Below are 26,838 nucleotides of genomic sequence, written 5' to 3'. Positions count from 1 at the left end.
TTTTGCTTTTCAGTCCCCTTTTCCCCTTCTTGACATACAATTTTCTTACAAGAACTGCCCTTACCTACACATGAGCAAGAGATTAGGGTGGGATTGACTACGTTCAGTTCCAGGGGTGAGCTCTGAAGGGCTTCAACCAATCAAGGTCCCATTCCTCTGGCAGTGTGAGTGGTAAAGTGACCTTACAACCCCATTCAATCAGAGTCTGATAGGACTTTTGCCTGGGAATGTTGGACTCCAGCCCCTTTTATCTTGGGACAATAGGACATGTGGATGTGCAGCCTCAGACTGGGGCAGGGGGGCTGGCCTGAGGTCAGAGGCCAACCTCAGAGAAGGGCAGAGCAGGGAAAGCTACAGAGAAATGGAGCCAGAATCCTATGGACATTGTGGCCTTCTGGATCAAACTGTACCTGAAGTCTATATTAACAAAGTCCATAAATTACCATTTCTATGTGGACCATGTGAGTGACACTTTTTCTATCTGCAACTAAAACAAAAGTCAGCCTCTCCAGAGTCCCCTCCTTAGGCTAGACACTAGATAGGTGTTGACATTCAAAAAATTTAACGACCATTTTAAACCTGGGCACTGAACAATCAGAACAGACTGCAGGCCATAGCAACAGGTCTGGGTCACAGAGGACCCTGCTGGATTGTAGGGAGGTCAAGGGCACCCTGGGGAGGGGCTGAGTTGGCAGGCACACAGAGAAGCCACTGGTCTACCAGCTGGCCGAGAAGGACTTAGATATTTTAATAACCTATGTGGCTGGGTGGTACAAACTAACTGAGCATGAGTCCTGATGAGGACCCACCACTGGTGCTGAAATGAGAAGTGAAAATTCAAGGAAAACAGGAAGAAGGTCCTGGGATGAGTGACAGGTTGCTTTTCCAAGATAGCCCAGGAAAGGAGAGATGAGGGTAGGTGGTGGTTGGGGCGGGCAAGAGGCCCAGGTCAGCAACGACTTCTTCAAGGTTTTTTGGGGACATCCTTGTTCTCCTGAACTGCCTTGGGGATGACTCTGGAGCTACCCCTAGAGCCACCCCCAGATTTGGTCCCAGAGGTCCTGATGAAGACTCTGGTGTTGGAGTGGGTGCTGTAGGTGTAGGATTCTGAGGCCATGATGTTACTGATCTTCCAGTGGAGGACGTTGCAGGCCTTCATCATACAGGGCAACAGGAGGCAGAAGATGAGGTAGAGGATGACCAGGCCGACAAACAGGCTGGCTGACACCTGCAGGCACCACACAACAGGCATGGGCGGGCGGCCTGGGGGCCGCCACCCACCCGGCGGGGCAGCTCCTGGGCGGCCACTCACCATGAGGATGAAGAAGGCCCGCTTGGCGCTGAGTGGTAGCCCGTGGATGTGCAGCAGGAAGGTGAGCTGGTAGTCACAGTATGTGCTCTTGTCCACACCTCTGGTGGGGGATGGGGTTCAGGATCGAGGGAGGAGCTAGGCACCCCAGGCAGCCCCCACCCACAGGGACCATAGGTCTGGCTCACCTATTGCTCACCAACACCTTGAAGTAGAATTCAGGGGCGAAGATGCTGTGGGGAATAGTGTCGTAGCACGGGGAGTTCTCCAGACAGAGCCACCTGGGGGCCCGAGTTCAGGACCTTGTGATACAAATCATACCTACCACGTACGAACCCCTGACTTCTCCCTCCACCCCACAAACTCCGGGTGAGCACTAATGACAGGCAATCTCATACCTTCCTCCCCGATTCACCCCTTCACTCATTCACCCAATAAGACTGACGGGACCCCTACCAGGTGACAGGCTGTTTGTGAACTCACTCGTTTCCTCCTGTCTTTGCATCTCCGATGTCGAGTGCTCCATTACTATGCCTTCATCTAGACTGTGGATTCTATACCTATTACGTGTCAACTCCTCATTTTTTCCTTGCTACCCTCATTCCTTCATCCCACAAATGTAGCCTGAGAAGCTACTAGGTACAAAGTCATCTTCCTTCATCTATTCTTTCCTTTATTCATGTATTCAGTAAACACAGGGTGAATACTGACGAGGTGCAGGTTGGTTACTTTGTTCATTCATTCACTTCCTTCATTTGCTCAAGGCACCATTTTCTTCCTCTCACTGACTCAAAAATAGTTATTGAAGCCCTGTATGCTAACTCATTCCTTCACTGTTTTATTCGTTCATTAATACCTCCATTTGAATGTCAATAAATGTGCACCGTGAATGAATCAATTAATTTGTTCACTGTCTCACTCAACAAAGACTCTGTTGTTTATTCTGGACTGGACCCCTAAGAGAGACAGGCCCTACTGGAGACAGTGCTGGCCCAGAGGGGTCAGAGCTGGGCAGGGGAAGCACAGGCAGAGCGGTCAGGGTGGGAATGGGGGAAGTACAGGAGAATGTGAGACCCAACAGAACCACCTAGAGGAGTCAGAAGGGTCCTCCCAAATGAAGGGGCTTCTGAACTAAGGCCTGAAGAAAGAGTAAGAGGAACCAGCCCTGCAGACAGAAGGTCCAGCTTGTGTAAATTCAGCCTCATTTGAGGAACACACAGCATAGCTTCAGGATCAAGAGATGTCCCAGAGGCAGAAAGGATGGATAGGTCCCACAGATTGTAGGCAAGGAGGGGAGAAGGGGGCCAGCAGTAGGGCCAGGTACTCACTCAATGCCTAAACTGTTGTGGGACATGATGTGGAAGGCCGAGTCCTTGGTGGTCGTGTTCTTCGTGGTCCAGATGAGGCTGCGGGTCCTGTGCAGGAAGCAGTAACCTCAGTCGGGGGTGGGGGTGGGGTGGGGGGAGGGGTTGGGGGAGGCCAGCAGCGTGAAGCAAGGGAGCGGGGAGGGGAAGAGACTTGGCGGGCAAGGCCTCATGTTGTGCGCGGGGCCAAAAAGTGTGAAATCCTAGGAGCCTGGGCTGTGGGCGGGGCCGGAGATACCAAGGTGGGTGGGGCTTGCAGCCAAGATTAGGTCTGTGGCTGGGAAACTGAAGGGGCCAGCAGTGGAAGAAAGGCTGATTATGGGCCAGGTCCCACAGGGATTACTTGTCCAGAGGGCTGTTGAAGCGGTAGATCTCCTCCTCGCTGTATTCCTTGATGGTGTCCATAGTGGGCCCGCCGCCCACCACCTTCAGTACGTAGCTGCCGGGAGCAAAGGTGCTCATGGACTGGCCTCGGTGTCCAGAATCCTGCATCACCTCTACCACCCAATCCCCACTCTCTCCCCACCTCCCCACCCCACTCCCATCAGCCGCTAGCTTGGCCACGCCTTTACCTGCCCTGAAAACTGCCAGAATCTCCCGTCACCAAGTCTTGGATCAAGAAGAAGGGGTAGAAGACTGTGGGGTAGGAGGGGTTGAGGCCAGGAGGAGAAATTAGCTTGGAAGTGGAGGACGGAGAGGGGAGGAAGGGGAGATGAGAGGACTAAGGGGAAGAGCAGAAGATGGGTGGGCGATGAGTGGGCAGGAGGAAAGGTTAGGGAGGGCAAAGTGGCCAGGGCAGAAGACACTGAACAATGAGAGGAGGGGACCGGAAACGCACTATCGCGGAAGAAGAAGCAGGGCATCTCACGATCCACTTGCGCGCAGTCGAAGTAATGCTTGTTCTGCAGGCGGCTGTACTCCAGCGTGTAGGTGATGTCGAAGGCCAGGCGCTTGCCTGGGGGGCAGCCGATAAGCACTGGTATCATCAAGTTGCCCTGAGTGAGAGGAGAAAAGCCTTACTCTGGAGGGTGGGGCGGGGAGGACACCCCTCCTCCCACACACACTGCCACCACCTGCCAGGTTCACCATCATCAGAGGGCAATGTCATCATTATTATCCTTAAAACAACATTCTAATAACTGCAAACACTTAGGTAGCTCTTATGATGCGCCGGCACTAAGGAATGTTCTAAGTGCCTTATGTATTCATATTCATTTAATCCTCAAAACAGCCTTGCATGGTAGACTATTAATATCTCCATTTTAGAGATGGCAAAAGTGAGGCACAGAGAAGTCAAGTCATTTAATTATCCAAAGCCACACAGCTGGTAAGTGGTAGAGCTGGGATTCAAACTGAGACAGGTTGCTTCCAGCCGCCTCCAGAATCAGATACACAAAGCCACCAACACCTACACCTACAGCATCCGACTCCTAGTTGGACTTTGGGGGATGGAAGTTGAGCCCGATTTCTCAAATAAGAGACCTGGAGGAAGCATGGAGTACATGAGGGAAGTGGAGCCCAGAATGGGGGTCAGGGTAGGGGACCCCCGTGACATTGTCCTAGGAGTGAAAAGTCCCTGGCTCATATCAGGGTTAGGGCTCAGGGGTTTCATCCAAGTTTCAAAGGGACATGGGCATCTGGAGGCTGTGGCCTGGGTTGATGATGACTGTGCAGAGGGGTCGGTGGCCGTAGATTAAGCACTTCCCACCCTAGGCCTGGGCCAAAGACTTTACACCTATCAGCCACTAAGTCACCAGGAGGTCTAATGAGTATCTCAGATTCAATCTATCCACAACCCACCTCAGTTTATGGTACCTCTTTCCTCCATGTTCAGGCTTGAGGCCTTGGCCTCATCCTGGAAACCTCTCTTTCTCTCACTCCCACATCCAGTCCATCCAGATACTCTGTTGTCTCTAGACTTCAAAATAGAGCTATTCTCCCTGACAACCTCTCAGCTCCTCTGCCCTACCCTGGCTGGCCCAACCTGCTCCCTCCCTGGTCTCCCTGTTCCAGCCCTTCCCTCCAGAGCTAACCCCCACATGCAGCCAGGGGGACCCTGTGAACACCTGTGTTGCTCCTCTGCTAGGATGGCTCCCGAGGTGTCACCTCGCTCACCGGGGCCCACTAGGCCTGGCGTGATCTGCCCGTCACCACTGTGATCTCATCTCTCTCCATGCTCCTCCTCGCCCGCCCTGATCCAGTCATGCCTGCTCCTCACTGTTCCTTTAGTCTGTGAACCATACTCCTGCCTCCAAGTCTCTCTGCCAACCGTCACCTCTCACTGGCACGCTTTCTGGCACATAACCATGTGCTCGCTTCCTCTCCTCCTTCAAGTCTTTGCTCAAATGTTTCCTCCTTAGCCAGGCCTTCCCTGAACCATCCTATGGAAAAGTCTAACATACCCCACATCCCTAGCCTGCTTCTTTTTCCCCTAGTGCTCGCCACCCCTTAACATCCAATATATTTTATTTCTCTGGATTATTGCCTGACTCTGTTCTGGGTTGAATTGTGCATCCCCAGAAGATAGGCTGAAGTCCTAATCCCCGGGTACCTGCGCCTGTGACCTAACTTGGAATAGGGTCTTTGCAGAGGTAATCAAGTTAAGATGAGGTCGTACTGGACTAGGGTGGGCACTAATCCAATGACCAGTGTCCTTATAAGTGTCCTGTGAGGATGGAGGCAGAGTTGGAGTGATGCATCTTCAAGCCAAGGAGCGTCAAGGATTGTCAATGACCACCGGAAGCTGGGCTGGAGGCCTAGAACTGATTCTCCCTCAAACTGCAGAGGGGAACAGTCCTGATTCTGGACTTCTGTCCTCCACAACTGGGAGAGAATACATTTCCCAGTTTGTGCTAATTTGTCATGGCAGCCCTAGGAAACAAATACACTACCCGCTGTCCCCCATCCCACTCAACCCCGCCACTAGAAAGTCAGCTTCACAAGGACAGGAATTGTGTTTTGTTCACCGCTGTAATCCCAGCACCTAAAGACCAATGCTGGCATGTGACAGGCACTCAATAAATATTGGTGGAATGAATGCATAAGCTCCAGGCACTGGGAGTGAAATCTGTTCTTGGTCTGTCACCTCAATCCCAGCCCCAACCCCATTCCCCTCTGGAGGCCTATCTCTGGAGCTGGCCTGCTGAGGGCTGCCCCAAGCCTTGAGTGCCTAGTATGTGGAAGTTCATTTCTTTCTTCCTTCATCCAACATATTTACCGATTGAGAACCCATTGTTTATCAGATTAGTTCCAGTTTCCATTTTTCCCAGGATGGGGAGTCAGAGAGAGTCTCCAAGCCTTCCAAATACACATACTTCTTGATCTGGCAATGTGGGGGAGTGGAGAGAGAGGGACAAGAAATCTAAAAGGCCCCAGCCTGAGAATGCAGATAGAGAGAAGTCAGACTGCATTTCACCTTCAGCTCCTCTGTTTCCCTGTGTTATTTATTTATTTATTTATTTATTTATTTATTTATTTATTTACTTATTTATTTATTTATTTTGGTGGTGGGAGGTCATTAGGTCTCTTTATTTATTTCTTATTAGTTGTTGTTTTTTTTAATGGAGGTCCTAGGGATTGAACCAAGAACCTCGTGCATGCCAAGCATGTGCTCTACCACTCGAGCCCCTCCCCTCCATGTTTAAAAAAAAATTGGCTTTTTAAACCTTAAACTTTAGTTTAGGTGGATATTATGGTCACGAGAGAGAGAGAGAGAGTAGATATATATATGCATATATATATATATACACACAAACCCATATATATAGTAAAAATTTCATTTCCTCTCCCATCTTCCAGCTGTCCTGCCTCTTCCCTATTCCAAGAATAGGGAGCCACTCTGAGGACTTTCTTGCCTATTTTCCCAGAGTTTCTTCACGCAAATAAACGCAAGCATGGATATATGTTCTCAATTAACCGTTCATGCTCACATTTTGTTTATACTGTTCTGTCCCCTGCTTTTTTCTCTTAAGAATAAAATACACTTTGGAGATCATTCCACATCAGTATGTGCAGATCTTTGTTCTCTCTGCCTTTTTTCTTTCTTTCTTTCTTAACAGCTGAATAGTTTTCCACTGCATGGAACCACCATTTATATAACTACTCCCCTAATTAACGAACATTTAGGCTGTCTCCAGTCTTTTGCTGTAACTGTGTTTGCAGATCAGATTCCCAGAAGGGATCTGCTGGGTCAAAAATGGAGTTGTTAACTCTGAGTTTGGTGTCATGATTAAGAGAAAAATAATGTGTATCACTAAGGATAGCAGGAAACACTTCCTGGATGCTGAGGTCAGTCATTCTTCCCTGCACATGACCTGGGTTCTCTCATGTAATCCAAGGAATTGGGGGCTGTTACAACTCAATTTTTTTTATACTACCCTGGGTCATACCAAGCCAGGAGGGAGGACCCCCAGGGTCTGTCTGCTGGAGAGTGGGCAGGGCAGTGGGTAAGAACAAGGCCTCTTCTACCACTTATTAGCTCCCGGGGTTACTCTAAGCAGATGTCTGCCCCTCTCTGAGCCTGTGTCTGCCTCTGTGTGAAGGAGATACTGTATGTGCAAACAAGTGAAAACCAAGGACCCAAAGTCTTGAACGATGCATGAGCAAGGTGTGAAGGAGGGGCCAAGCTGGTCCACGGGCCACCTTTGTACTGATTGGAAGAAGCCCTGTGTCATAGATACTTTACGTTCCCTCTGCAGAAAAGTATCAGAAGGGACATTCAAGCCTGTGCGCAATCTGAAAACATGGGTGGCTGAAAGGAGCGAGTGAGTGACTGGGCAGGGGAATGACGAAAATGAACAAGAAGGAAGAAATTAGAAAGTCATACATGGGATTCCCAGGGGAGGCCCTTGGACTCAGCCCTGTTGAGACTTGACCCAACCCCTTCCCTCCAGCACAGGGCCGAGTACCCCAAGTCCAATACTTGCATGCGGGGCCCCTGGAGCGTGTTCTGAAAGCAGTGCCAGGCAGAGCCCACCACCTGTGAGTAGGAACAGGTGATGATGGTTTAACACAGGGTCCCAGTCTTTCCCCTTATCCCGCCTCCCTCTTTGCCGGGCTTGGACCACACCTTGACGAGCATGGAGGTCTTCCTAAGGTGATGTCCACTAATGCCTTGGTCAAAGCAAGACCTTTTATCACTGAGCGTAACCTGGGGTTGAGGGCAGAAAATGGGTCAGCAGGCCAGTGAGAGAACCCAGAGACAGTTAAATAACCGAGGGTTTCTAACGGGTCCACTAGTAGCTCTGCCTCCACTTCTCCACCCCTTCCCCATCTGGTCTCACCCAGAGAAGTACCAAGTAGCGATTAATAAGGACCTCCTTCTTCATCACCACCTTGATGCAGCCCGGGTCGCCCAGCACCACCGCCAGCTTTGCCCGACTCTGCGGCTGGACAGAGACCCCTGCTTGGAGCAGAGGGAGGGATTAGGGCCTTCAGCCAGACCCGAACGAAGCCCCGCCCCTCAGATTCCACCCGGCCCCGCCCACAGACCGTGCCGGATCTCCGACTTGAACAAATGCCCCTGGGCGGTCAGGAAGATGGAAAAGCTGTAGCTGGTGCCCTTGTCCAGGAAGATGCGCTCGGGCAGCTCATACTCGGCCTTGAGGTCGTAGATCTTTTCGTAACTAGTCATGTCAATGTGCACCTTGCCCGCGCTCCTCCAGTTGCTCGCCAGGTAGAAGTAGTAATCCTGGGGGAGCGGATGCCGGCCAAAGTCAGCCCCAAGAGACAAGGGACGGTGAGGGTGTCAGGCTGGGTCCTCCCCGACTCGCAGCCCTCTCCATTCACCTGATCCTGCCTCCTGTCCTTCCACCAGCGCCAGGTGGGGTCGTGGACCGGGTCCGCGTAGGGCTGCAGGGACCGCCAGCATCATGAGGAGGGCCGGGGTGCGTGTCCAGGCAGGTGGCACCCCAGACCCCTTCCTATCCTCAGTCCCAGCCGCTGACTCAAAGAGAAAGATACAAACCCTGGCCCCGCCCCAAGCCCCGCTTTCGGCCCGATGGCCACACCCCAAAGCCACCTCCCCGGAGCCGTGCTCGACGCCCTCCCCAGCCCCCTCAGCCTCAGACGCACCGGGGATGCTCCGCTCTCCCCCACCCTCCGCGGCGGTTCTCCCAGCCACGTAGGCCTTGCCTCCTAAGCCTCTGCAGTCCTACCTCAGACCAGCCCCGGCCCGGAAGCCCCGGCCGCCTCCAGGCGCCCACCTTGTCGTACACGGAGTGCAGCCAGAGCAGGTAGTAAACGAGGCCCTGATAGACAGCGAGGGAGATCTCGTTGTGGAAGCCCGAGGGCTCCAGGACGCGCGGCGGCTGTGCTCGGTAGCGCTCCTGGCGCGTGTAGGTTTGCGGGTTGGGTAAGTCCCGCAGGCGCAACACCATGAAGGGGCAGAATTCGGTGAAGGAGAGCGTCAGGTGACCCCTGGGTAGCGGGAGTGGAGAACGGCAGTTGACTTTTCCGCGCCGGCCAGGCGCACCTGGAGCCTCCGAAGACCTTTTTCTCATTTCCGTGCTGACTACCCAAGGCTAATCTACCCCGGACCTTCCTTCTCAGCCTCTGCCCCTCCTGTCCCTGGACACATTCCCCTGGTTGTCCCTCGGTCCCTCCAACCAGAGTCCTGGACTTCAGCCTAGACTCACCAGGAACCCTCCAGGTATTCAACCTCCTAAGCACCTTTCCACGTCCCTCCTCCCCCAGCTGCCTCTCACAGGTGACCAGAAGGATCACTACTGAACATAGTAAAACCATGTAGTCCCTTCCCTTAGTCCCATCATAGTTCCCCAGGCTCCTCAACATGAAGTCCAAGTTCCTCCCTATGACCACCACTGCACTCTGTCTGCACTGCTCCCTCACAGTTCTTGACCACACAATCTCCTTTCTTCCCTGGGGCCTTTGCACATGTGGTTCCCCTATTCTGGAACACCCTTCTCCATCCTGTCACCTGGACAATTCTTCCTCACCCTTCAGGTCACAGCTCATGCATATCTTCCTCCTTGAAGCCCTCTCTGATGCGTCTTGCCCTCAGGCTGGGTCAGACCCCTCCTTTGAGCCCAGCCTAGTTGTTGAGGATGGCATGGTCCTCCCCCCCAACCCCCATCCCAGAAAGGGAGCTTCACACGAATGGGAGCCTAGGGCTCTCTGACTACTGCTGTGGTCCAGTATCTTCTCACCCTTGCGGCTTCAAGTGGTAGCTGTTGCTGAGCTGCTGGTACATCAGAAGCTGCTCCACAGGCACAAGCCTCTTGACGAGCCTGCCCTGCTGGTTGTCTATAAGGTATACCAGCTGCAGTGGAAAGGCAGAACCATGTGAGCTGGTGTCAGCCTCCCTCTGGCTCCCCATGTCTCCCCATAGCCCCCCACCTGGCACCTGGTACAGTTTGCTGTCTTCGTAGAAGAGGGTGACCATGGTCTCATTGGGGGCGTAGAGAGAGGACTGGTGCATCACCTGTAGGCTGATGTACACCTCCCAGCCCTTGGATGGAAAGAGCTGGTTCACCCGGTAGCTGCCCTCCAGGAGGTACCAGATCTGGGGGTGCAACAGCTGGGTATGTGTGTGAGGACCACAGGCCCTCTGACCCTGTTGCTCCCTCCACTGAGTGTGAAGGTCCCATTCCCTGCAGGGTGAGGCTTGGGAGCCCACCTCCAGCTGGGACCAGCTTTCTACTTCCCAGACCCAACCACCTTTGCTTCCAGCCCTCACTCGCCAGGATAAATTTCTTCAATGTTTCAGTCTGCTTGAGTTTCTATTACTTGCAGTGTAAGCATTCCTAATACAGACACTCCCTAAAGGCTGGGGTTCTGATGAATGAGCCCTCTTTTTTCCTTTTCACTCTGCACCCTCCAGGGTCTCACTATCCCCTTGGCCTCAGTTTCCCATCTCTGCACTGATGCCCACCCTCTCATCCCCCCAACACATTTGGCTCTAGACCTCACCTTCTTCTTAGCTTCAGCCTGGAGGATCCCCTCTAGGCTCCAGCATGTCCCCCCCTCCACGTGGCCTCCTCTATGAAGTCCTCCCGGACACACACACACACACAGATGCGATCTGAACTACCATAGGTGCGGTTTGCCCTGTTGCAACCCTGACTACTCTGAACTGTCACTGTCTGGGAACAAGTCCATCTTTCCAACTGGACTGTGACCCGGTGAGCACAGGGCCTGGGCCTAACTCAGTCATCACTGTGTCCCCAGCACCGAGTCAGGCATACAGTAAGTGCTCAATATTTATGAACTGAACAACCGCATGATGGAATAAAAGAGGGACCCCTCTGGCAATCACATCATGGCTCTGAGCACAAGTCTTGCACTCTGGTGAGTGACTTTGGAAGAGGTACTTAACCTTTTTGAGCTCAAGGAGTCTCAGCTATAAATGGATCTCCTGTTGCCCTTCCCCCGGAGTCCCTGAGGACCTTCCCTCCCTTGGGCCCCTTTACTCTAATGGGGAAAAGGGAGACCCCCCAGGATTTGGGGGTGGGCAGATAGGAGGTGGGAAGAAGGGCAGGGTGGCCCACCTCCTCGGTCTCTGTGACAATAGCCACTTCACCATGGAATGAGTTGACCAGGTACTTGATGGACAGCTCCTTGGGGAAATCCGCCAGGTAGATGAAGTTTTGATTGTTATAGCTGCTGGGGCAGAGATAGGAGGTAGGGGCACCCAGGCAAGGCCCCTGGGGAACATCTGTCCCCCAACTGGGCCTAATATGATGCAGGAACCATCTACTCAGTCCTCCACCAGCCTTTTAAGAATGGGACCCTAGCTTCTGCCCCCACTCCAAACCCTCTGGCTAACCTACCCATCTGTAAACAGGAGCATTCAACCAACCTGGCAGTGTGCCAACAGCCCATGGCATTGACTTTGGATCTCTTAGGTTCCTGAGGGGTAAATTTCCCCAGACAATACCCTTCCATTGCCCATACAGGTTGGGTCTTTACATCAAGTTTCATTCAAGAAAGGGCTCCCAGCTTTAAAATATCAGCTTCCCCCATCCTTCCCTGCCTACCCCAGCCCATATTTCCCCCATCCCAGTTCCTGACAACTTCTGGACTTGGGCATACTCTGAAAACCTGGTGACTTCAGAAAGAACCCCCACTCTAATGGGGCTGGGGAGGCCGAGTCAGCCCATCCCCCATACCTCATCAGGAGGAAGTTGCCCCAGATGAACAGCCAGTTGTTATATGGGTTATAGGACATGCCCTTAGGTACCATCGAGATGTTGGTGTAAGACTCTGTCCCTAGGATATTCAGGAACTCCAGGCCTTGAGCTGGCAGACAGAGGAAGAGTGGATGCAGCAGTGAGATGGGGTCACCTGGGCCCCTCTTGGCCCCCACCCAGCTTTGCAGCCCCCTCTGCCTTCCCCTCCTACCGTCAGGGATGAATTCTGGGACAGTGTAGAGGATGACCAGGTAATCACGGACTGCAGGTGGGGAAAACGCAGCAAACTCTCCTGAGGCCCTGAGCTTTCAAAACCTGAAACTGGGCAAGTCCCCAGCCCCCTGACTCAGCCAAAGACTCTCCAACGGTTTCCCACTTGGGCCTATTAGCTCTTAGAGTTTCTTTATGTGGATTGTCCAAAGGCACTGCCTCTGAGAGGATACAGTCCTGTTACGGCAGAGGACTCGCCTCCTCTGACTCCTTGGCTGGGGACCACCATGCACAGCCTGTACAACTGTACATGGCAGCCCTATTCTCACTTTGGGTAAAATCAAATCAGATCTCCTTACTGTGCACCACAAGGCCCTTCCAGATCTGGCATCTGCTCATCTCTCCAATATCCCTCCCTCGGCTTTCCCCTCTATTTCAGTCTCATTGACTTCCTCTCAGCCTCTCCAGCCTGTTCTCCACCACTGCCCCTTACCCCGCAGTGACAGAGCAACATTTCCTTCTGGCTGGCTGCTGGGCACAGATCCCACAGGATGGGCCCTCAGTTCACACCATGGGCTCTTGCCCCTTCCCACTCAGCCACCCATGGTGCCCCAATTACCCAGGTCATAGCTGACCACCTGGAAATACTTCCTGGTGGAGGCGTCTTCAGTCTCCACCAGCAGCAGGAGATTGTAGTGACCAGCAACGAACACGGCCCAGGTTATGGAGCAGTTGACAACTGGTTGGGAAGGAGGAGGTCCAGAGTAGCCCCGGGACCCCGCCCCTCTCTGTGGGCTCTGTAACTGCCACGCCCATCCCGGTTGACTCTCCACCTCTCCCCAAGAAACTGCCCATCCATTCCCATGACCTCTCCCACCCTTCCTTGCTTTCCCACACCCTCCAACCCCCCATTGCCCACCCCCAAACCATCTGGGAGCTGAGTACCTTTTATCGCATCACACACGGACCGCTGCCTGGGCAGCAACTCGAAGGACACACGGCCATCTGCAGAGCAGGACAGGTCAATGCTCAGGCCCTTCACAGCCCGGCCAGCACCTCAACAGATCAGCTTTCCAATTATCTGTGGTAGAATGCCTGTGTCTCCCTCTTAGTCTTTGTGATTCCATGGGACAGGTCTCACCCAACTGGCCTTTCAGTCATTCACATCTGGCCTATCAAAGTTATGTCTGCCTCTGGTCACAGTAATTGGCTCAGGTCTGGGCATGTGACCCAGAATGAGCCAAGGTTGCACCCTGAATTCATGCTAGAGTTAATAGGGAAGAAGCTGCTCCCACTCTCTCCAAGTGACTCAAGACAGGTGGGAGATATGAGCTCTGAGTTCCTGGAGGTCATCTTTAACCCCCATGAGAGGAGTACCTACCTGAATAGGATGCCAAATGACAGGGCTAATAATGAGAAACCCTGAACAGCACTCACCATGTCCCCAGCACTATGCTAAGACCTTTACATATGCTAACTTATTTAATCTTTATGTCAACATGATGAGGCAGGTACTAGTAACATCAGCCTCATTTTGCAAATGAGGATAGGAGGCCAAAAAGAGAGATTGTCACCTGTCTAAAGCCACAAGTGACTTGAATTGGGTGTGTTAGCGCAGTCTCTCTCCAGAGGCTGTGCTATAATCCCTATGCTATACAACCTTGCCAAGAGATAGCCAGAGTCCTGGCAATATACCCTGTGAGCCTCTGGATCCAGCCATGCCTGATATTGGATCCTGGTCGTTTCATTTATAGAAGTCTACAAAGTTTTTATGCTTAAATGATTTTTAAATTGAGCTTCTGCCCTTTGAAACCAAGCACATCATGAAGATACAGAGCACACTCCAAGCCCTGCACTGACAAATGTATAAACCCATCCCAAATCACAGAGACCACCTCCAACCTGAGATCCCTCCTGAAGGAATATGGTGAGGGGTGAGGGCCTGGGGTCAGAATTCTTGGAGGTGAGAGGGTATGGAGGGGGTCTCTCGGGCTGCCAGAGGACCCCAGCCTTACCTGTGATAGTCCCCAAGTAGACGTAACCTTCGTGCTTGCCAGCGGTGAGGGCTATGATGTACTCAGAGCCATTGCTATGGAAATGCACGGGGCACAACTTCTTGACACACTCGTTGTCCAGGACATGAACCCATTTCTCTGCGGGGGCCAGCATAGACATTTGATCCTGGGACCTGGCCACCCATCCACCATTCCCTTGTCTTAATGAGCCTGTTATCTGTCCTCTCGCGCTGGAGCAACTGTTGAATGTGGTGTCTGAGGGACCCTTGGTGCAGGGCCCCAGCTGCCTTTGAGAAAATCCCCCTTGCTCACACTCTGTCCACGAAGTTCAGACTGGGCTGACCCCACCCTTGCATTCCCCTGGTCAGAGCGATTGGTTCTGAGCTGGGCATGTGACCAAGCTGGGCAAATCAGATAGTCTCAGTCTGCAACCACTAACAAAGAGATGGTCTTTCCTGGGGTCCCTGAGGGCATAAAAGTCTGCAGTTGCTAGTTGGGGCAGGGAATCACCATAGCCATCACAAGGATGGGGCCTGTCTAACAGCTACAGTGAGCCCCTAGATCCAACTGTGCCTGAAACCCACATGCTCCTGAGTTTTTCAGCTAAGCTGATTAAACAGCCCATTCTTTGAATTAAATCTAATTTAACAAGTGAAGGTCTTCCCACCATCAAAGGGCCCTAAGAGAGAAAGAGAGGAAAATGAAGTTGTTGGGAACATCCATTAACTAATATAGGTTACAGTCAAAGTTTTGGTGACCCAATAAGTTGTCATCGCTCATTTACATGGGGTGGGGGCGGGGTGGGGTGGTGAGAAGAACTAGGGCTTTGGTAAAAGATGAGGCTGAATCAAAAGCTCTTTTTCCTCTCTGATTAATCCTGTTCATGGTTTTGCCCCTCCAACAGCCGACCTCTGTTTCTGTCTGTCTTTCTGATTCTGTGCCTCTCTCCAGACCCTGAAATTTCTCTCTTGGTGTACATCTTTCTTCCCATGTCTTTCTCTGTCTTTCTGACTTTGTGTGTACGTGTGTGTGTGTGTGTGTGTGTGTGTGTGTGTGTGTGTGTGTGTGTGCAAACGCTCGTGTTCGTGCATATATGTTTGTCTCTCTGCTCCCTCCCTTCACTCTCACACCGCTCTCTGTGGCCCTTAGTTGGCTCACAGCTCCTGGGAGAGGCTGGATGAAAGCCTCACGCCAGCACCCAGAGGTCAGGAAAAGGCCATGCAATGTAGGCAGCGACACTTCAGGAGCCTGGGAAGTCCCTCCAACTCCACCCACCCCAAAGGCAATTCCAGTCCCAGGTGCCTCCAGGGGATGGATTCACTGAGGTTCCCTCCCCTGGGCTCCAATGGGCAGGTCCCCTTGCCTAAGATGCCAGGGACACCCAGGTATGTGACCCGGCCACAGCTCCCTCACCGCTGCCATGGTTGCTCTCGTGGAGTGTGATATATGTGCCCGTAAAATAGTAAACGAGCTGGTTCTGCCGAATGAAGAGGGTGCTCTCGGTGGCGATGGCATCGTAGATGGTGGCGGTGAAGCTGGCCTGGGGGCAGAAGGAGCCTACCCAGCAATTGTCAATGCTCAGCTGCAGGGGAGTAGAGCCAGGGGTGAGCAGGCGGCCTTGCTCTTAGCCCCCACGTCCTGCCTCGAGATGGGGAGGAGTAGGGGGAGCAACTGCTCTGACAACTGCCCAGGATGCATACATGTGCTGCCCCCAGGGTGCCCTCCCTGCTCACCCTGCAGCAGCATCTTGGGGGCCAACTTCCCCAGCACCCCCCACCCCCAGAAGCAGGCGATGCAGGCCAGAGCCGGTTGGGGCCTCCTGTGCTCCCTAGAGCTGGGCGGCACACAGCGGACACAGTGGGGCTCGGCGGGTCCCATTCTACTGTGAACACAATCGGCTGATTCAGGCTGACACTATCTGAACTCGCTGACCAACCACTAACACTGGCCATGTCACTGACTGTGTCCCCCTCCCAATTTATACAGATGTTCCTTTTTTGAGGGGGGGGAAGGTAATTAGGTTTTTTACTTATTTATTTTAATGGAGGTACTGGGGATTGAACCCAGGACCTTGTGCATGTTAAGCATGTGCTTTACCACTTGAACTATCCCGCTGACCTCCTCCCAATTCACATGCTGAAGCCCTGGCCCCCAATGAGACTGTATCTGGGCCTGTAAGGAGATAGATAATCAAGGTCCGATGAAGTCATAAGGGCGGGGCTCTAATCCCACTGGACTGGTGACTTTATAAGAAGAGGAAGAGACAGCAGAGAACTCTCTTTCTACACTCAGGCACACAGAGAAAAGGCCAGGTGAAGATACAGGGAGAAGGCATTTTCTGCAATCCGAGGAAAGAGGCCTCACCAGAAGCCAACCCTGCTGGCACCTTGCTCTCAGACTGGCAGCCTCCAGAACTGTGAGAAGATACATGTCTGTTGTTTAACCCCACCCCCACCCCCACCCCCATCTCTGGCAGTCTATTATGGCAGCCAGACCAGAGTAATACACAGGGTCAAAGGAACAAGTTAATCGACTCCATGAAGAAGCAAACAGCCAAATTCTATATGACAAATGGCCTGATTTCTTAAATTACCTGAAAAAAAGGTGGTTGGTGATTGATGGTTGGGTGTTGGGGGAGAGCAGACTTGGAGGTGAGAAGAGTATTAAGAGACTTAACAATCTAATGCAGTGTATTGCCTGATTCAAACAAACATTTTTACATAATTGGGGGAAAATGACTATAATCAAGTTTGATGATATTAAGGGGTTAATTGCTAATTTTGCTGGGCATTCTAATGGCATTGTGGCTTTACTTCTTAAAAGTCCTCATGTTGGGGGAGGGTATAGCATGCACAAGGTCCTGGGTTCAATTCCCAGTACCTCCATTAATAAACAAACAAACCTAATTACCTCCTCTCCCCCAACCCAAAAAAGAAAAAAAAAAAAAAAGTCCTCATGTGTAAGAGATACTTCCCTCAAGTATTCCCAGAATTTACAGGTGAAATGGTATGATGGCTGGAATTTTCTCTCAAAAATTCCAGGAACAAAAAAATAGTGGGACCGAAAAAAAAAAAAGCAAAATGTTAATTATTGAAGTTTGGTTCATTATATTATTCTCTTTTTTGTGTTTGATTGAGATTTTCCACGAAGAAGTGGAATTTTCCACAAAAAAGGTATAAATCAAAGCAAAACTCTAGGCTCTGCAGCTAAGGGAAATTTTATCAAGTTAAGGAGAACATGAATATTCTCACCTCTCTGCCCTACTCAGCATCAGAAGAGTGTCCTTGAAATTGTAATTTCTAAAAAAAACTCATAATCCATTCAGACTACAGACATTGTTCCTATGCCTGGTAAAACTGTGCCCTCTAAATCTGTCGTTTTGATTCATTGTCATACTTAATGTAGTGCCCTGATAATATTTAAAGTGATGCCTGTTTTCTGGAAGAGATACTTGGAAATTTTCTCTGCTAAGCTATGAGAGGATCATCACACCTCCCCTCTTCTCCCACATGCATGAGAAAAAGAAAGCTGTGAGTCAGCTGGATTTCTTCTTTGAGCAAAGTTTAAGACTTCGGGATCATCTAACTCAATAAGCAGCCTGTTGGGTTTCTCTGGCTCCAGTGATCGAATCAAGGTGGGCAAATGGTGAGCTGCATCAAGTGGAAGGAATCTTGTGATTTGGGGGCTGAAGGATAACAGGAAAGATCTTTCCCACTGGATGTGGGCCTGAGAAGACGCAGCCTATGCAGTTTCAAGTACAGAGCTGTTTGAGCATAAACTCAATACAGAAGAACCAGGTCCAAGAGATAGAGAGAGAGAAACTCAGTCCTGGTGACATTGTTTGAAATCCTGGGTCAAGCTGGATCTGAAGTCCTGAATTTTTTGGTTATATGAACCAACAAATTTCTTCCTTTACTTTTGGCAGGTAGCTAGTTGAGCACCCAAATCCATTCCCTCCATGTTCTTTAGTAATTGAGTTTTAATAGGGCATGTGCCACCCAGGTGGAAATTATATTTTCCAGACTCCCTGGCAGTTGGATATAGCCATGTGACTAATTTCTCAGTAACAGGCTGTGAGTAGGAGTGAAACTTGCTTAAGAGAAAACAGCCTGCCGTCCATTTCTGCTCTTTCCCCTTCCCATTGGCTGGAATATGGACATGGGCGTGGCCCAACTCCGATCATGCTGATGAAATCAACATGTGGGGTCTAGGAGATGGTGAAGCAGGAAAATAGAAGGAACTTGGGTTTCTTGCTTCTGGACTGTTCCAGGAATGAGTAATATCATCTATTTAAGCTTTTTTCTCTCAGGGGTCTCTTTGTTACAGCATCTAAACCTGACCAACACCCGGCCGAGGAGGAGAGCTGGAATCCTAGGGGCAGTCTGGAAGGGAGTGGTGAAGTGAAACAGGAGGAAGGAAAAGAGGAGACAGCAATATGGGGAAAATCCCTATGATTAAAGAATAAAAATAAATGGGCTTCGATTTTGGGGTGATGGAAATTTTTTGGAAAAAGATATTGTGGTGGATGCGCAATATCAGTGTACTCAATGGCACTCAATTGTTCATTTTATTTATTTTTTTTTCAATTGTTCATTTTAAAGTGGTTAATTTTAGGGGGGAGGGTATAGCTCTAGTGGCAGAGCACATGCCTAGCATGCACAATTATCAGAGGAACAAGTCAACTTCCAAAGCCTGGGTTCCATCCCCAGTGCCTCCATAATAAGTAAATAAACAAACTTAATTACCCCTCCCAAAAAAACCTTTAATAAATGGTGAATTTTATGAATTTTATTATTTTTATCCTTGATCAATTAAAAAAGAAAAAGAACAAGGACGCCTGAAATTGAAATTGAACTTTTCACTCCCCTGACATAAGCCCCCTTCTCTGCCCTCCAAAGCTCTTCAGCAGAATCCACATCGATCACATATTCCCTGTGGGTGTGTTTGGGTCAGGAGCATGAAAACTGAATCATGTCTGGAAAGACTTGGGCCAGAATGGAGAGGGCTGACCCAGGACAGGGAGGTGGTCTGTAAATGGAGATGCAGGTATTCAGAGCCAGAGGGAACTGAGAGAACATTAATCCACATGAGGTCATCAGAAATCATCGGTGGAGCTTTCAACCTTGATGGGAGGAGGCTGAGGGAAACTTTTGGGGTTGCTGTGGTGCACAGTTGTTACCTTGGACACAGTTAACAACCAGCATCTTCTCCCCTCAATTTGTGGCAAAGCTACCTACTTTCATTTGGGGGAACCATCCTTTCTCTGCCTCTTGTCTTGGCTGTCCCCCTCATTAGAATAGAGCGCATGCCCTGGGCTAAGCTAGCTGGCACATTCCATTATTTTGAAACACACGACCCAAGAGTGGCCAAACAGGCCCAAATAAATTTCAGGATTTTTAAAAAGCTATTTGGGAAACAGATGCTCCCTTTCTCTGCCTTGGAGTTGGGATGATATGAGCCACATTGAGGACAGGGCTAATCCAGAAGTGGAGCTGAAAGCTGGAGTCCTCATGTGAACCCTGGGTCAAGGCAGGCCTGCAGGCTATCTGGGCTCAGGCTTTGCCGTTAGGTGCACCTATTTAATGCATTTCTCTGCTTAAACCAAACTGGGTTGGAGTTCTGCCTACAGCTGCAAAGAACCCAAACAGTTTTTTCATTCACACCAAAAGAACCTTGCTTCAGACACCCCATCCCACATTCTGGGAATAATACGGGCTCACAATGATGAATTTGAAACCCTGGGAGCCAGATGTGTATCACAACTCAGAATTTTCTGGTGTTCAGAAGGTAATATGACACCATATATACCATTCAAACCCTCTGCGGGGCCTGGGGCAGCACCCCATAATCAAACCCCTTAATACTTCTGTAGGACAGCATCTGAATAGTAACACTAAATGGGATGCACAGAGACCAAAACAAGTAGACTTTGTTAGCTCAGGTCAGGGTTTCTCAACAAATGCATTTTAGCCTTCAACTTGTGAAAATGCTCTTTGGATTTCAGAATTACAAATGGTGGACCTATAAATAATAATAGCTTTGATTCACATAGTACACATTCTGTGTCCAGCTGATATTAATTTAGATCATCCTCACAATAGTCCTGTCAGGTAAATATAACTACTTTTCCCATTTTACTGATGGGTACTCTGAGGCCCAGGTAGGTGGAGTGACTTGCCCAACATCACACAGCCAGGAGGTGGTAGGATTTGAACCCAGGCTGTCTGGCTGCAGTCTTATGTCTTTCCTTCATGCTATCTGCCTTTTATGGGGGCTGATATGCCTTCGAGGACCCCTTCCGTGGCCCCAGGCCCCACCCCATTTTGGGAGCTGAGGCCTCGCCCCTTTCAAAAGGCCCCCCCCACACCATCCGCCCTGCACCACTCACCTCCACAAGGAAGAAGTCCTTGAAGTTTGTGTCGGTCAGCAGGATGGACTTCTCCTCAGGGATGCCGCCCAGGATGAGCACAGGTGCCTGGTCCACAGTGTACCACAGGGGCCGTGATGGGACATTCACAAAGTACCGGGGTATCAGATTGAAGAGCTGCAGGGCAGGGGCAGGAGGGCTGCTTAACAACCTCCTACCCTCCCACGGCTCCGTCTCACCTAGGGTCAAAGCTAAAGAATTTACCCTGACCCACGAGACCCTGAGACCCCATGTAATTTGCCCCATCACCTCTTTGATCTCACCCCCCACCACTCTCCCCCTCATCCACTCTCTCCCAGCCATGTCAGCCTCCTCACTGCCTCTAAGACATACCATGCATGGCTCCCACCTCAGAGCCTTTGCATTGGCTGTTCCCTCTGTATGAAATGCTCTTCCCAAGTAATCACATGATTCCCTCCTCTCCTCCTCAGAGGCTTGACTTGAATGTCAACCTTCTCAATTATGCCTCTCTTGACCATTCCATTAAACACTGCCATCCCCTCCTGCATGGACCCAATTCCCCTCACCGTCTGAATTCGCTCCAGAGCACTTACCATCTTTTAACCTGCCATGGAATTTACTTTTTATGTTTACTGGTTTGTTGTCTGTCTCTCCCCCTAGAATGTCAGCTCTAAGAGGGCAGAGATTTGGGGCTGTGTGTTCACTGTTATGTTTGCATGGTGCCACACTGTGTGCTCAGAGGAAGTGCCTGCTGAATGAATGAATGAATGAATGAACGCACGCATGCGCTGTGATTAAGACGATGGGTGTGAGTCAAGCACAGACAGTTTCAAGTCTCATTCCATGTGTTCATGATGAGAAACTGTGGGCAAAAGGCTCTATCCCTTTGGGGCCTCAGTTTTCTCCTCTTTAAAATGGGTCTGTGAGAGAACCTTCCCTCATGGGCCTCCGTGAAGACCTCAGGTGATTGTGCATTTAGCAGAGCACATCCCCCCAGGGCCTGGCACACAATTAGCACTCTGTAAATTGAATCTGCCACTTGTTTGGGATGTAATCAGGGCCCCAGCCTACTCTCTCTAACCACACCTTCTCCCCTTCCCCACAACCGGGCCGGCTCACCTCATTTCCCACAGTGAAACGTAGTGTATTGTCTTGCTGTCTCTCCAGGAAGCCGTTGATGTTCACCCGAAAACTGGCGGTAGGTGTGGGGCAGGCACCTGTGAGGGTTCCCACTCCGGCCCTAGCACACAGCCACCCCCCTGCCCTGTTCCCACCTTTTGGGCTCCTCCTGTCTTCTTTGGGGACCTGGGGATTAGGAAGTCCCTCCCAGAGTCTACCCCACTGCCCTGGGCTTGGGAAAGGGCACCTTTTATTGGGAATGAAGGGCCCCAGGCCATTGCTGCTGACATCCACGCGCATGACCACGCTGCCGTTCTTGATGGGCATGGGCGTATACCAGCTCATGACACACACCTCCTCGGCATTACACAACTCTGCAGGCGGGCAGTGGGCACAGGCTGCTGGGGCCTTCCAGCAGCTCCCCACAGGCCAGAGACCACTAGAACTCCCTGCAACTCCCCATGCCCCAGGCCCGTCCCAGCCAAGGGGCCTCCGTGTGGCCTCATCTAGGCTACGAAGCTGCTGAGGCCTCCCTGGGCCCCTCTCCAGGCTACAGACCACCATGAGGCCCCCCAAAACCCTCATGTCCCCCCACCAGGTCATGAATCCCTCTGATGACCCCAGCTTTCCCTCAAAGCCCCAGCAATGTCCCCACACCCCTGCCAGGTTGTGATCCCTTCAGGGGCACCCCTCCGCCCCAGGCCCACCTTTGCTGCGGAAGGGGGCTGCCTCCATCTGGATCTGTAGCTGCTCTATCTTCCAGTGATAGAAGTTGACTGGGGACTGGAAGCTGACCAGCACCATGGGCTTCAGCCCCGTCAGGTGGCCCTTGCGGACCAGGGCCTCGGAGAACTGAGGGTAAGATGGCCCCACAGGCATGTCTGTAAGATAGCCTGTGTATCCCCCTGCTGTGACCCCACCTTTACTAGCCTGTCTTCCTGGGCTGGGTCAGGAGAACTGACTCTTCACCATGGGAAGGTCAGAGAACATGATCCAGGTTTGGGGCTGGCGGATTGGCCAGACTAGGAGAGGGGCAAAAGCACTACAGGCTGTGGAGAGAGTCAGGAGGTCTTCCTGGAGGAGGAGAGTCCATAGCAAAGTATTCAGACAGAATGTGGATGTAGGGAGTGCATAGGGAAGGACCGCACGGGCTAAGCATAAAGGTAAAGGTGGCAGTGCCTGACACCCCAAACTGCTAGCAGCCTCTTCCCTCACTTCAGGGATTCCAAGCCCCAGTCTTGAGAAGCTTCCGCCCTCCCTGCAGAAATTAGACTCTCTGCCACCACCACCAGTCAGAAAATAGCCAGGTTTGGGGTTGGGGCCTGGGGGTGAGGGTAGGGCGGGGCAGTTAGACAGGAAGGAACTGGGGTAAAGGGTGATGGGGCAGCCAGGGACAACCTCGCAGAGATACCAGGATCCTGGCTGGGCTGAGAAGGGCAAGGAGGGCTTAGAGTGGAGATGGAAGGAGGAAGAAGGGCGTTCCAGGGTATTAATCAGCATAAGCAAAAGCTTGGAGGCATCCTCAGGAGACAGCTGTGCTCCAGGCACTGCAGCAGCTGCGTGGGGGGTGAGGTGTGGGACCCGGGCAGGAGATTTCACGGGTCTGACCCCCTCTACACAGACCTTCACCCTGAGGAATGCCTCAACCAGGGCCCTTTCAATCGTGCCAACCTCACCTGCCCCAGCCCAGCCTCCGGGTTTCCCATCACAGGGCAGCAGGTGCTGTGGGGTGGGGGGAACTCCTCCCTGTCAGGGCAACAGTGGCTATGACTATCCTGGCCCCATCCATCCTTAATTTCTGCCCAGACCATCATCTGCACCCCCCACCCCCGTCTCTTTGCTCCCCGCCCCACCCCACCCCCACAGCAGGAGGGAGCCTGCGGACACCTGAGTTTGCCTCCCTCCTCTGCTCAGAACCTTTTCATGGCTCCACCTCACTCAGGGTGTAGGCCAAGTCCTCACTATCCCCTCCCACTGTCCCCCTTGTCACTCTGCTCCCGCCACACAGGACTCTTAGCTGATCCTCAAACACACTCCAGCTTCGGTCCTACTTCAGGGCTGATGCACTGACCCTAATGCTTCCCCTGGTTCTCCTCATGGGCCTCCCCTTTCATCATTCAGGGCTCTGCTCCAGCCTTTTCAGAGACACCCCCCAGCCACCGCAGCTAATACCCTCCTTTTGAACACATCACCTCCTTTTACTTTCTTCTTCGCTCTGATTCCTCTAATAAATTATTTAATCTGTTTACTTGCTGATTGTCTGCTTCGCTGGTGGGCTGAATCCATAAGAAAAACCTGGCCATGTTGTTTTTCACTGTGTCCCCCACTCCCCCACCCCCCGACCCCATTATAAAACAGAAAAAAAGAGGATCTGATTTGGAGTAGGTGTGGCATGAAGAGATAAAGGTATTATTATTAACATGCTTTTACAGAGAAGGAGAGGAGGCTCATGGAGTAAACTCTCCGCCCAGGATCACACTCTAGAAACTTGTTGCCAGCATTCAGTGAGCCTTGTCTATGAACCAGGCACTGTGGTAAGTGCTTCACACGTATTTAATCATTTTATGTATTTTTTCCCCTTAATGGAGGCACTGGGGATTGAACCCAGGCCCTTGTGCACGCCAGGCATGTGCTCTACCACTGTGCTAAACCCCCTCAACTCCCTTAATTATTTTATGAAAGCAGGTATGATCATTATTGTACCTGTGTTAAGGATGAGGAAACTTTGGTACAGAGAAGTTAAGTAACTAGCTTGAGATCACACAGCTATTATGTAGCAGAGCTGGGATTTGAACCCAGGCAGCCTGGCTCCAGAGCCCAAAGGATTAACTATCATGCTGTACTTCCTCCAAGTAAATGTTAGTCAATGGCAGATTCTACTGTCCTCAGAAAGCTGACTTGAGATAAAAAAAAAAACTCGAAAAAGAACATAGTTGGCGGACTCAAACTTCCCAACTTGAAAACATACTACAAAGCTACAGTTATCAACTGTGTGGTACTGCCATATAGACAGATATATAGAGAAATGGACTGGAATTTTACCCAGAAATAAACTCTTACCTTTATAGTCCATTGATTTTTGACAAGGGTGCCAAGACAATTCAATGAGGAAAGAATAATCCTTTCAACAAATGGTACTGGGATAACTGGATATTCACACATAAAAGTTAGACCTCTTCCTTACACCATGTACGAAAACTAACTCAAAATGGATCAAAGACCTAAATGTAGGAGGTAAAACAAACAAACAAAAACCTTATAGAAGAAAACATGAGAGTAGATCTTCATGACCTCTGGTTAAGTAAAGCCTTCTTAGACAACACCGAAGGCACAAGCAACAAATGAAAAAAATTGATCAATTGGACTTCATCAAAATTTAAAATTTTTGTACTATTTTATGATATGTGAATTATATCTCAATAAACATAAAACTTTTGTGTTTTAAAGGACACCATCAAGAAAGTAAAAAGACATGGAATATGAAAAAAATTTACAAGTTATGTATCTGATAAGAAACTAGCATCCCATATATATTGAGAAATTTTACAATGCAACAATAAAAAGACAAATAATCTAATTTTTAAATGGGCAGAGACTCTAGATAGACATTTCTCCAAAGAAGGTAGATAAATGGCCAAGGTACATATGAAAAGATGTTCAACATCATTAGTTATGAGGCAAATGCAAATCAAAACCACATTTAAAGAGGGGGAGGGTATAGCTCAAGTAGTAAAGCACATGCTTAGCATGCATGAAGTCCCGGGTTCAATTCCCTGGTACCTCCACTAAAAATAAATGAATAAATAAATAAAATTACCTCTCCCCCATAAAACCCCCAAAACAACAACAAAAAAAATTAGTAAATAAAAACCACCCTTAGAAACTGGAACCCTCATACATTGCTGATGGGAATGTAAAATGATGCACAGCTGATTTGGAAAACAGGCAGTTCCTCAGAAGTGAAAGAGTTAACGTATGACCCAGCAATTCCACTCCCTAGGTAGATACTGAAGAGAACCGAAAGCATACGTTTACACAAAAACTTGTACACACATGTTCATAGCAAAATGATTCATAACAGTCCCCCACCCCCAAAAGTGGATAACCTAAATGTCCTTCCACTAATGAATCTTTAAGGTCCCTGGGGTCTGGTAGTACCACTGCTATTTGAATGTTAGTGATGGGGAAACTGAGGCCCACATAGAATGAGCCCACCCCCGGCTGCACCCACTCACCTCTCTTTTGCAGGAGTAATTGATCTTCAGGTAGTAAGGAAAGCCTAGGTATGTCTGCAAGGAGAAATTGGGCAAATGTTCAGAGCCCAGTGGGGTGCAGGTCCAGGACCTCTCCCGTTCGCCTGACCCCAGTCCCCTCACCTTGTCCGGGTCGATGGGTGCATCCACCAGCAGGCTGAACACTTCATCCACTGTGTCCAGGGGCTCTTGATAGAAGAAACGATCACTCGTGTGGTTCTCGCCTATTGCGTCAAACTTGTTCAGGGCAACCTGCCAGGTGCAGTCCTGTGTATCCTTTATCGCCCACAACCTCCATGGTGCCAACAGCACCACCAGCAGTGCCCTCAGCGCTCGCAGAACTCGGAGTCTCGGCCACGCAGGGGACATCTCGGGGCAGCGAGCAAAGTGGCTTCAACATGGAGAATGCGGAGGTCAACACTAGCTTGCAAGACTGCTCTTGGTAGGCGCCGTCTGAGATCCCACCTCGCTGCTGCGCTTCGCCTGGTCCCTGCTCCTGACCCCGACTCTGCTCAGGCGTCTGGCCCCACCCCTGTTCTTGCTCCTTGCTCCACTCCACCTCTTGCTCCTGGCTCCGCTCCTGCTCCTGCACCTGGCTCCACCCCTGCTTTTGCTCCTGGCTCCGCCCCTGCTCTTGCTCCTGGCTCGGCTCCAGCTCTTGCTTCTGGCTCCACTCCTGCTTTTGCTCCTGGCTCCACCTCTGCTCCAAACCTCGGCCCTGCCCCCGATCCTGCATCCACTCCAATTCCGGATCCCACCTCTGCTACTACTCCAGGTCTCGCCCCTACTGTTACTCCTGGTCACGCCCCAGCTCCTAGTTTCCCCTTGTCTCCTCGCCTCGCCCCTTAACCTTGTCCCACCTTTCTTCTTTGCTCTGCGCCTGCTCTGCATCCTGCCCCTACTCTTCACCCGGTCTCGGGTTCTGTTTCTTAATCTACCTGCTCCCCACCTATTTTTCCCAGTCCTGCTACTCCCTGGGGTCGCGTAACTGCACCTGGCTCCACCCCCACTTCTGGCCCCGCCCCCCAGCT

At 50.9% G+C, this 26,838-nt stretch overlaps 1 protein-coding gene across 1 annotated transcript; it reads right to left on the bottom strand.

The window, feature by feature from the left end:
* Positions 1-727: 727 nt before the first annotated feature.
* On the bottom strand, positions 728-26,838 carry CATSPERG (cation channel sperm associated auxiliary subunit gamma). Its single transcript, XM_031458622.2, has 28 exons — positions 25,931-26,838; positions 25,790-25,843; positions 22,262-22,406; positions 21,802-21,928; positions 21,555-21,627; positions 20,436-20,591; positions 15,461-15,629; positions 14,048-14,185; positions 12,978-13,037; positions 12,652-12,771; positions 12,034-12,084; positions 11,802-11,931; positions 11,181-11,292; positions 10,037-10,195; positions 9,840-9,952; positions 8,877-9,090; positions 8,461-8,523; positions 8,164-8,362; positions 7,956-8,074; positions 7,742-7,822; positions 7,595-7,651; positions 3,512-3,668; positions 3,246-3,309; positions 3,017-3,112; positions 2,638-2,724; positions 1,498-1,590; positions 1,313-1,412; positions 728-1,228 (listed from the first exon to the last, which is right to left on the bottom strand). Exons 1-28 carry the CDS (start codon positions 26,174-26,176, stop codon positions 965-967), a joined length of 3,447 nt encoding a protein of 1,148 aa, XP_031314482.2. The 5' UTR covers positions 26,177-26,838; the 3' UTR covers positions 728-964.

The sequence above is a fragment of the Camelus dromedarius genome, chromosome 9, assembly GCF_036321535.1.
Source record: "Camelus dromedarius isolate mCamDro1 chromosome 9, mCamDro1.pat, whole genome shotgun sequence".
Taxonomy (NCBI): domain Eukaryota; kingdom Metazoa; phylum Chordata; class Mammalia; order Artiodactyla; family Camelidae; genus Camelus; species Camelus dromedarius.
This window is presented reverse-complemented; position numbering and strand designations above follow the sequence as displayed.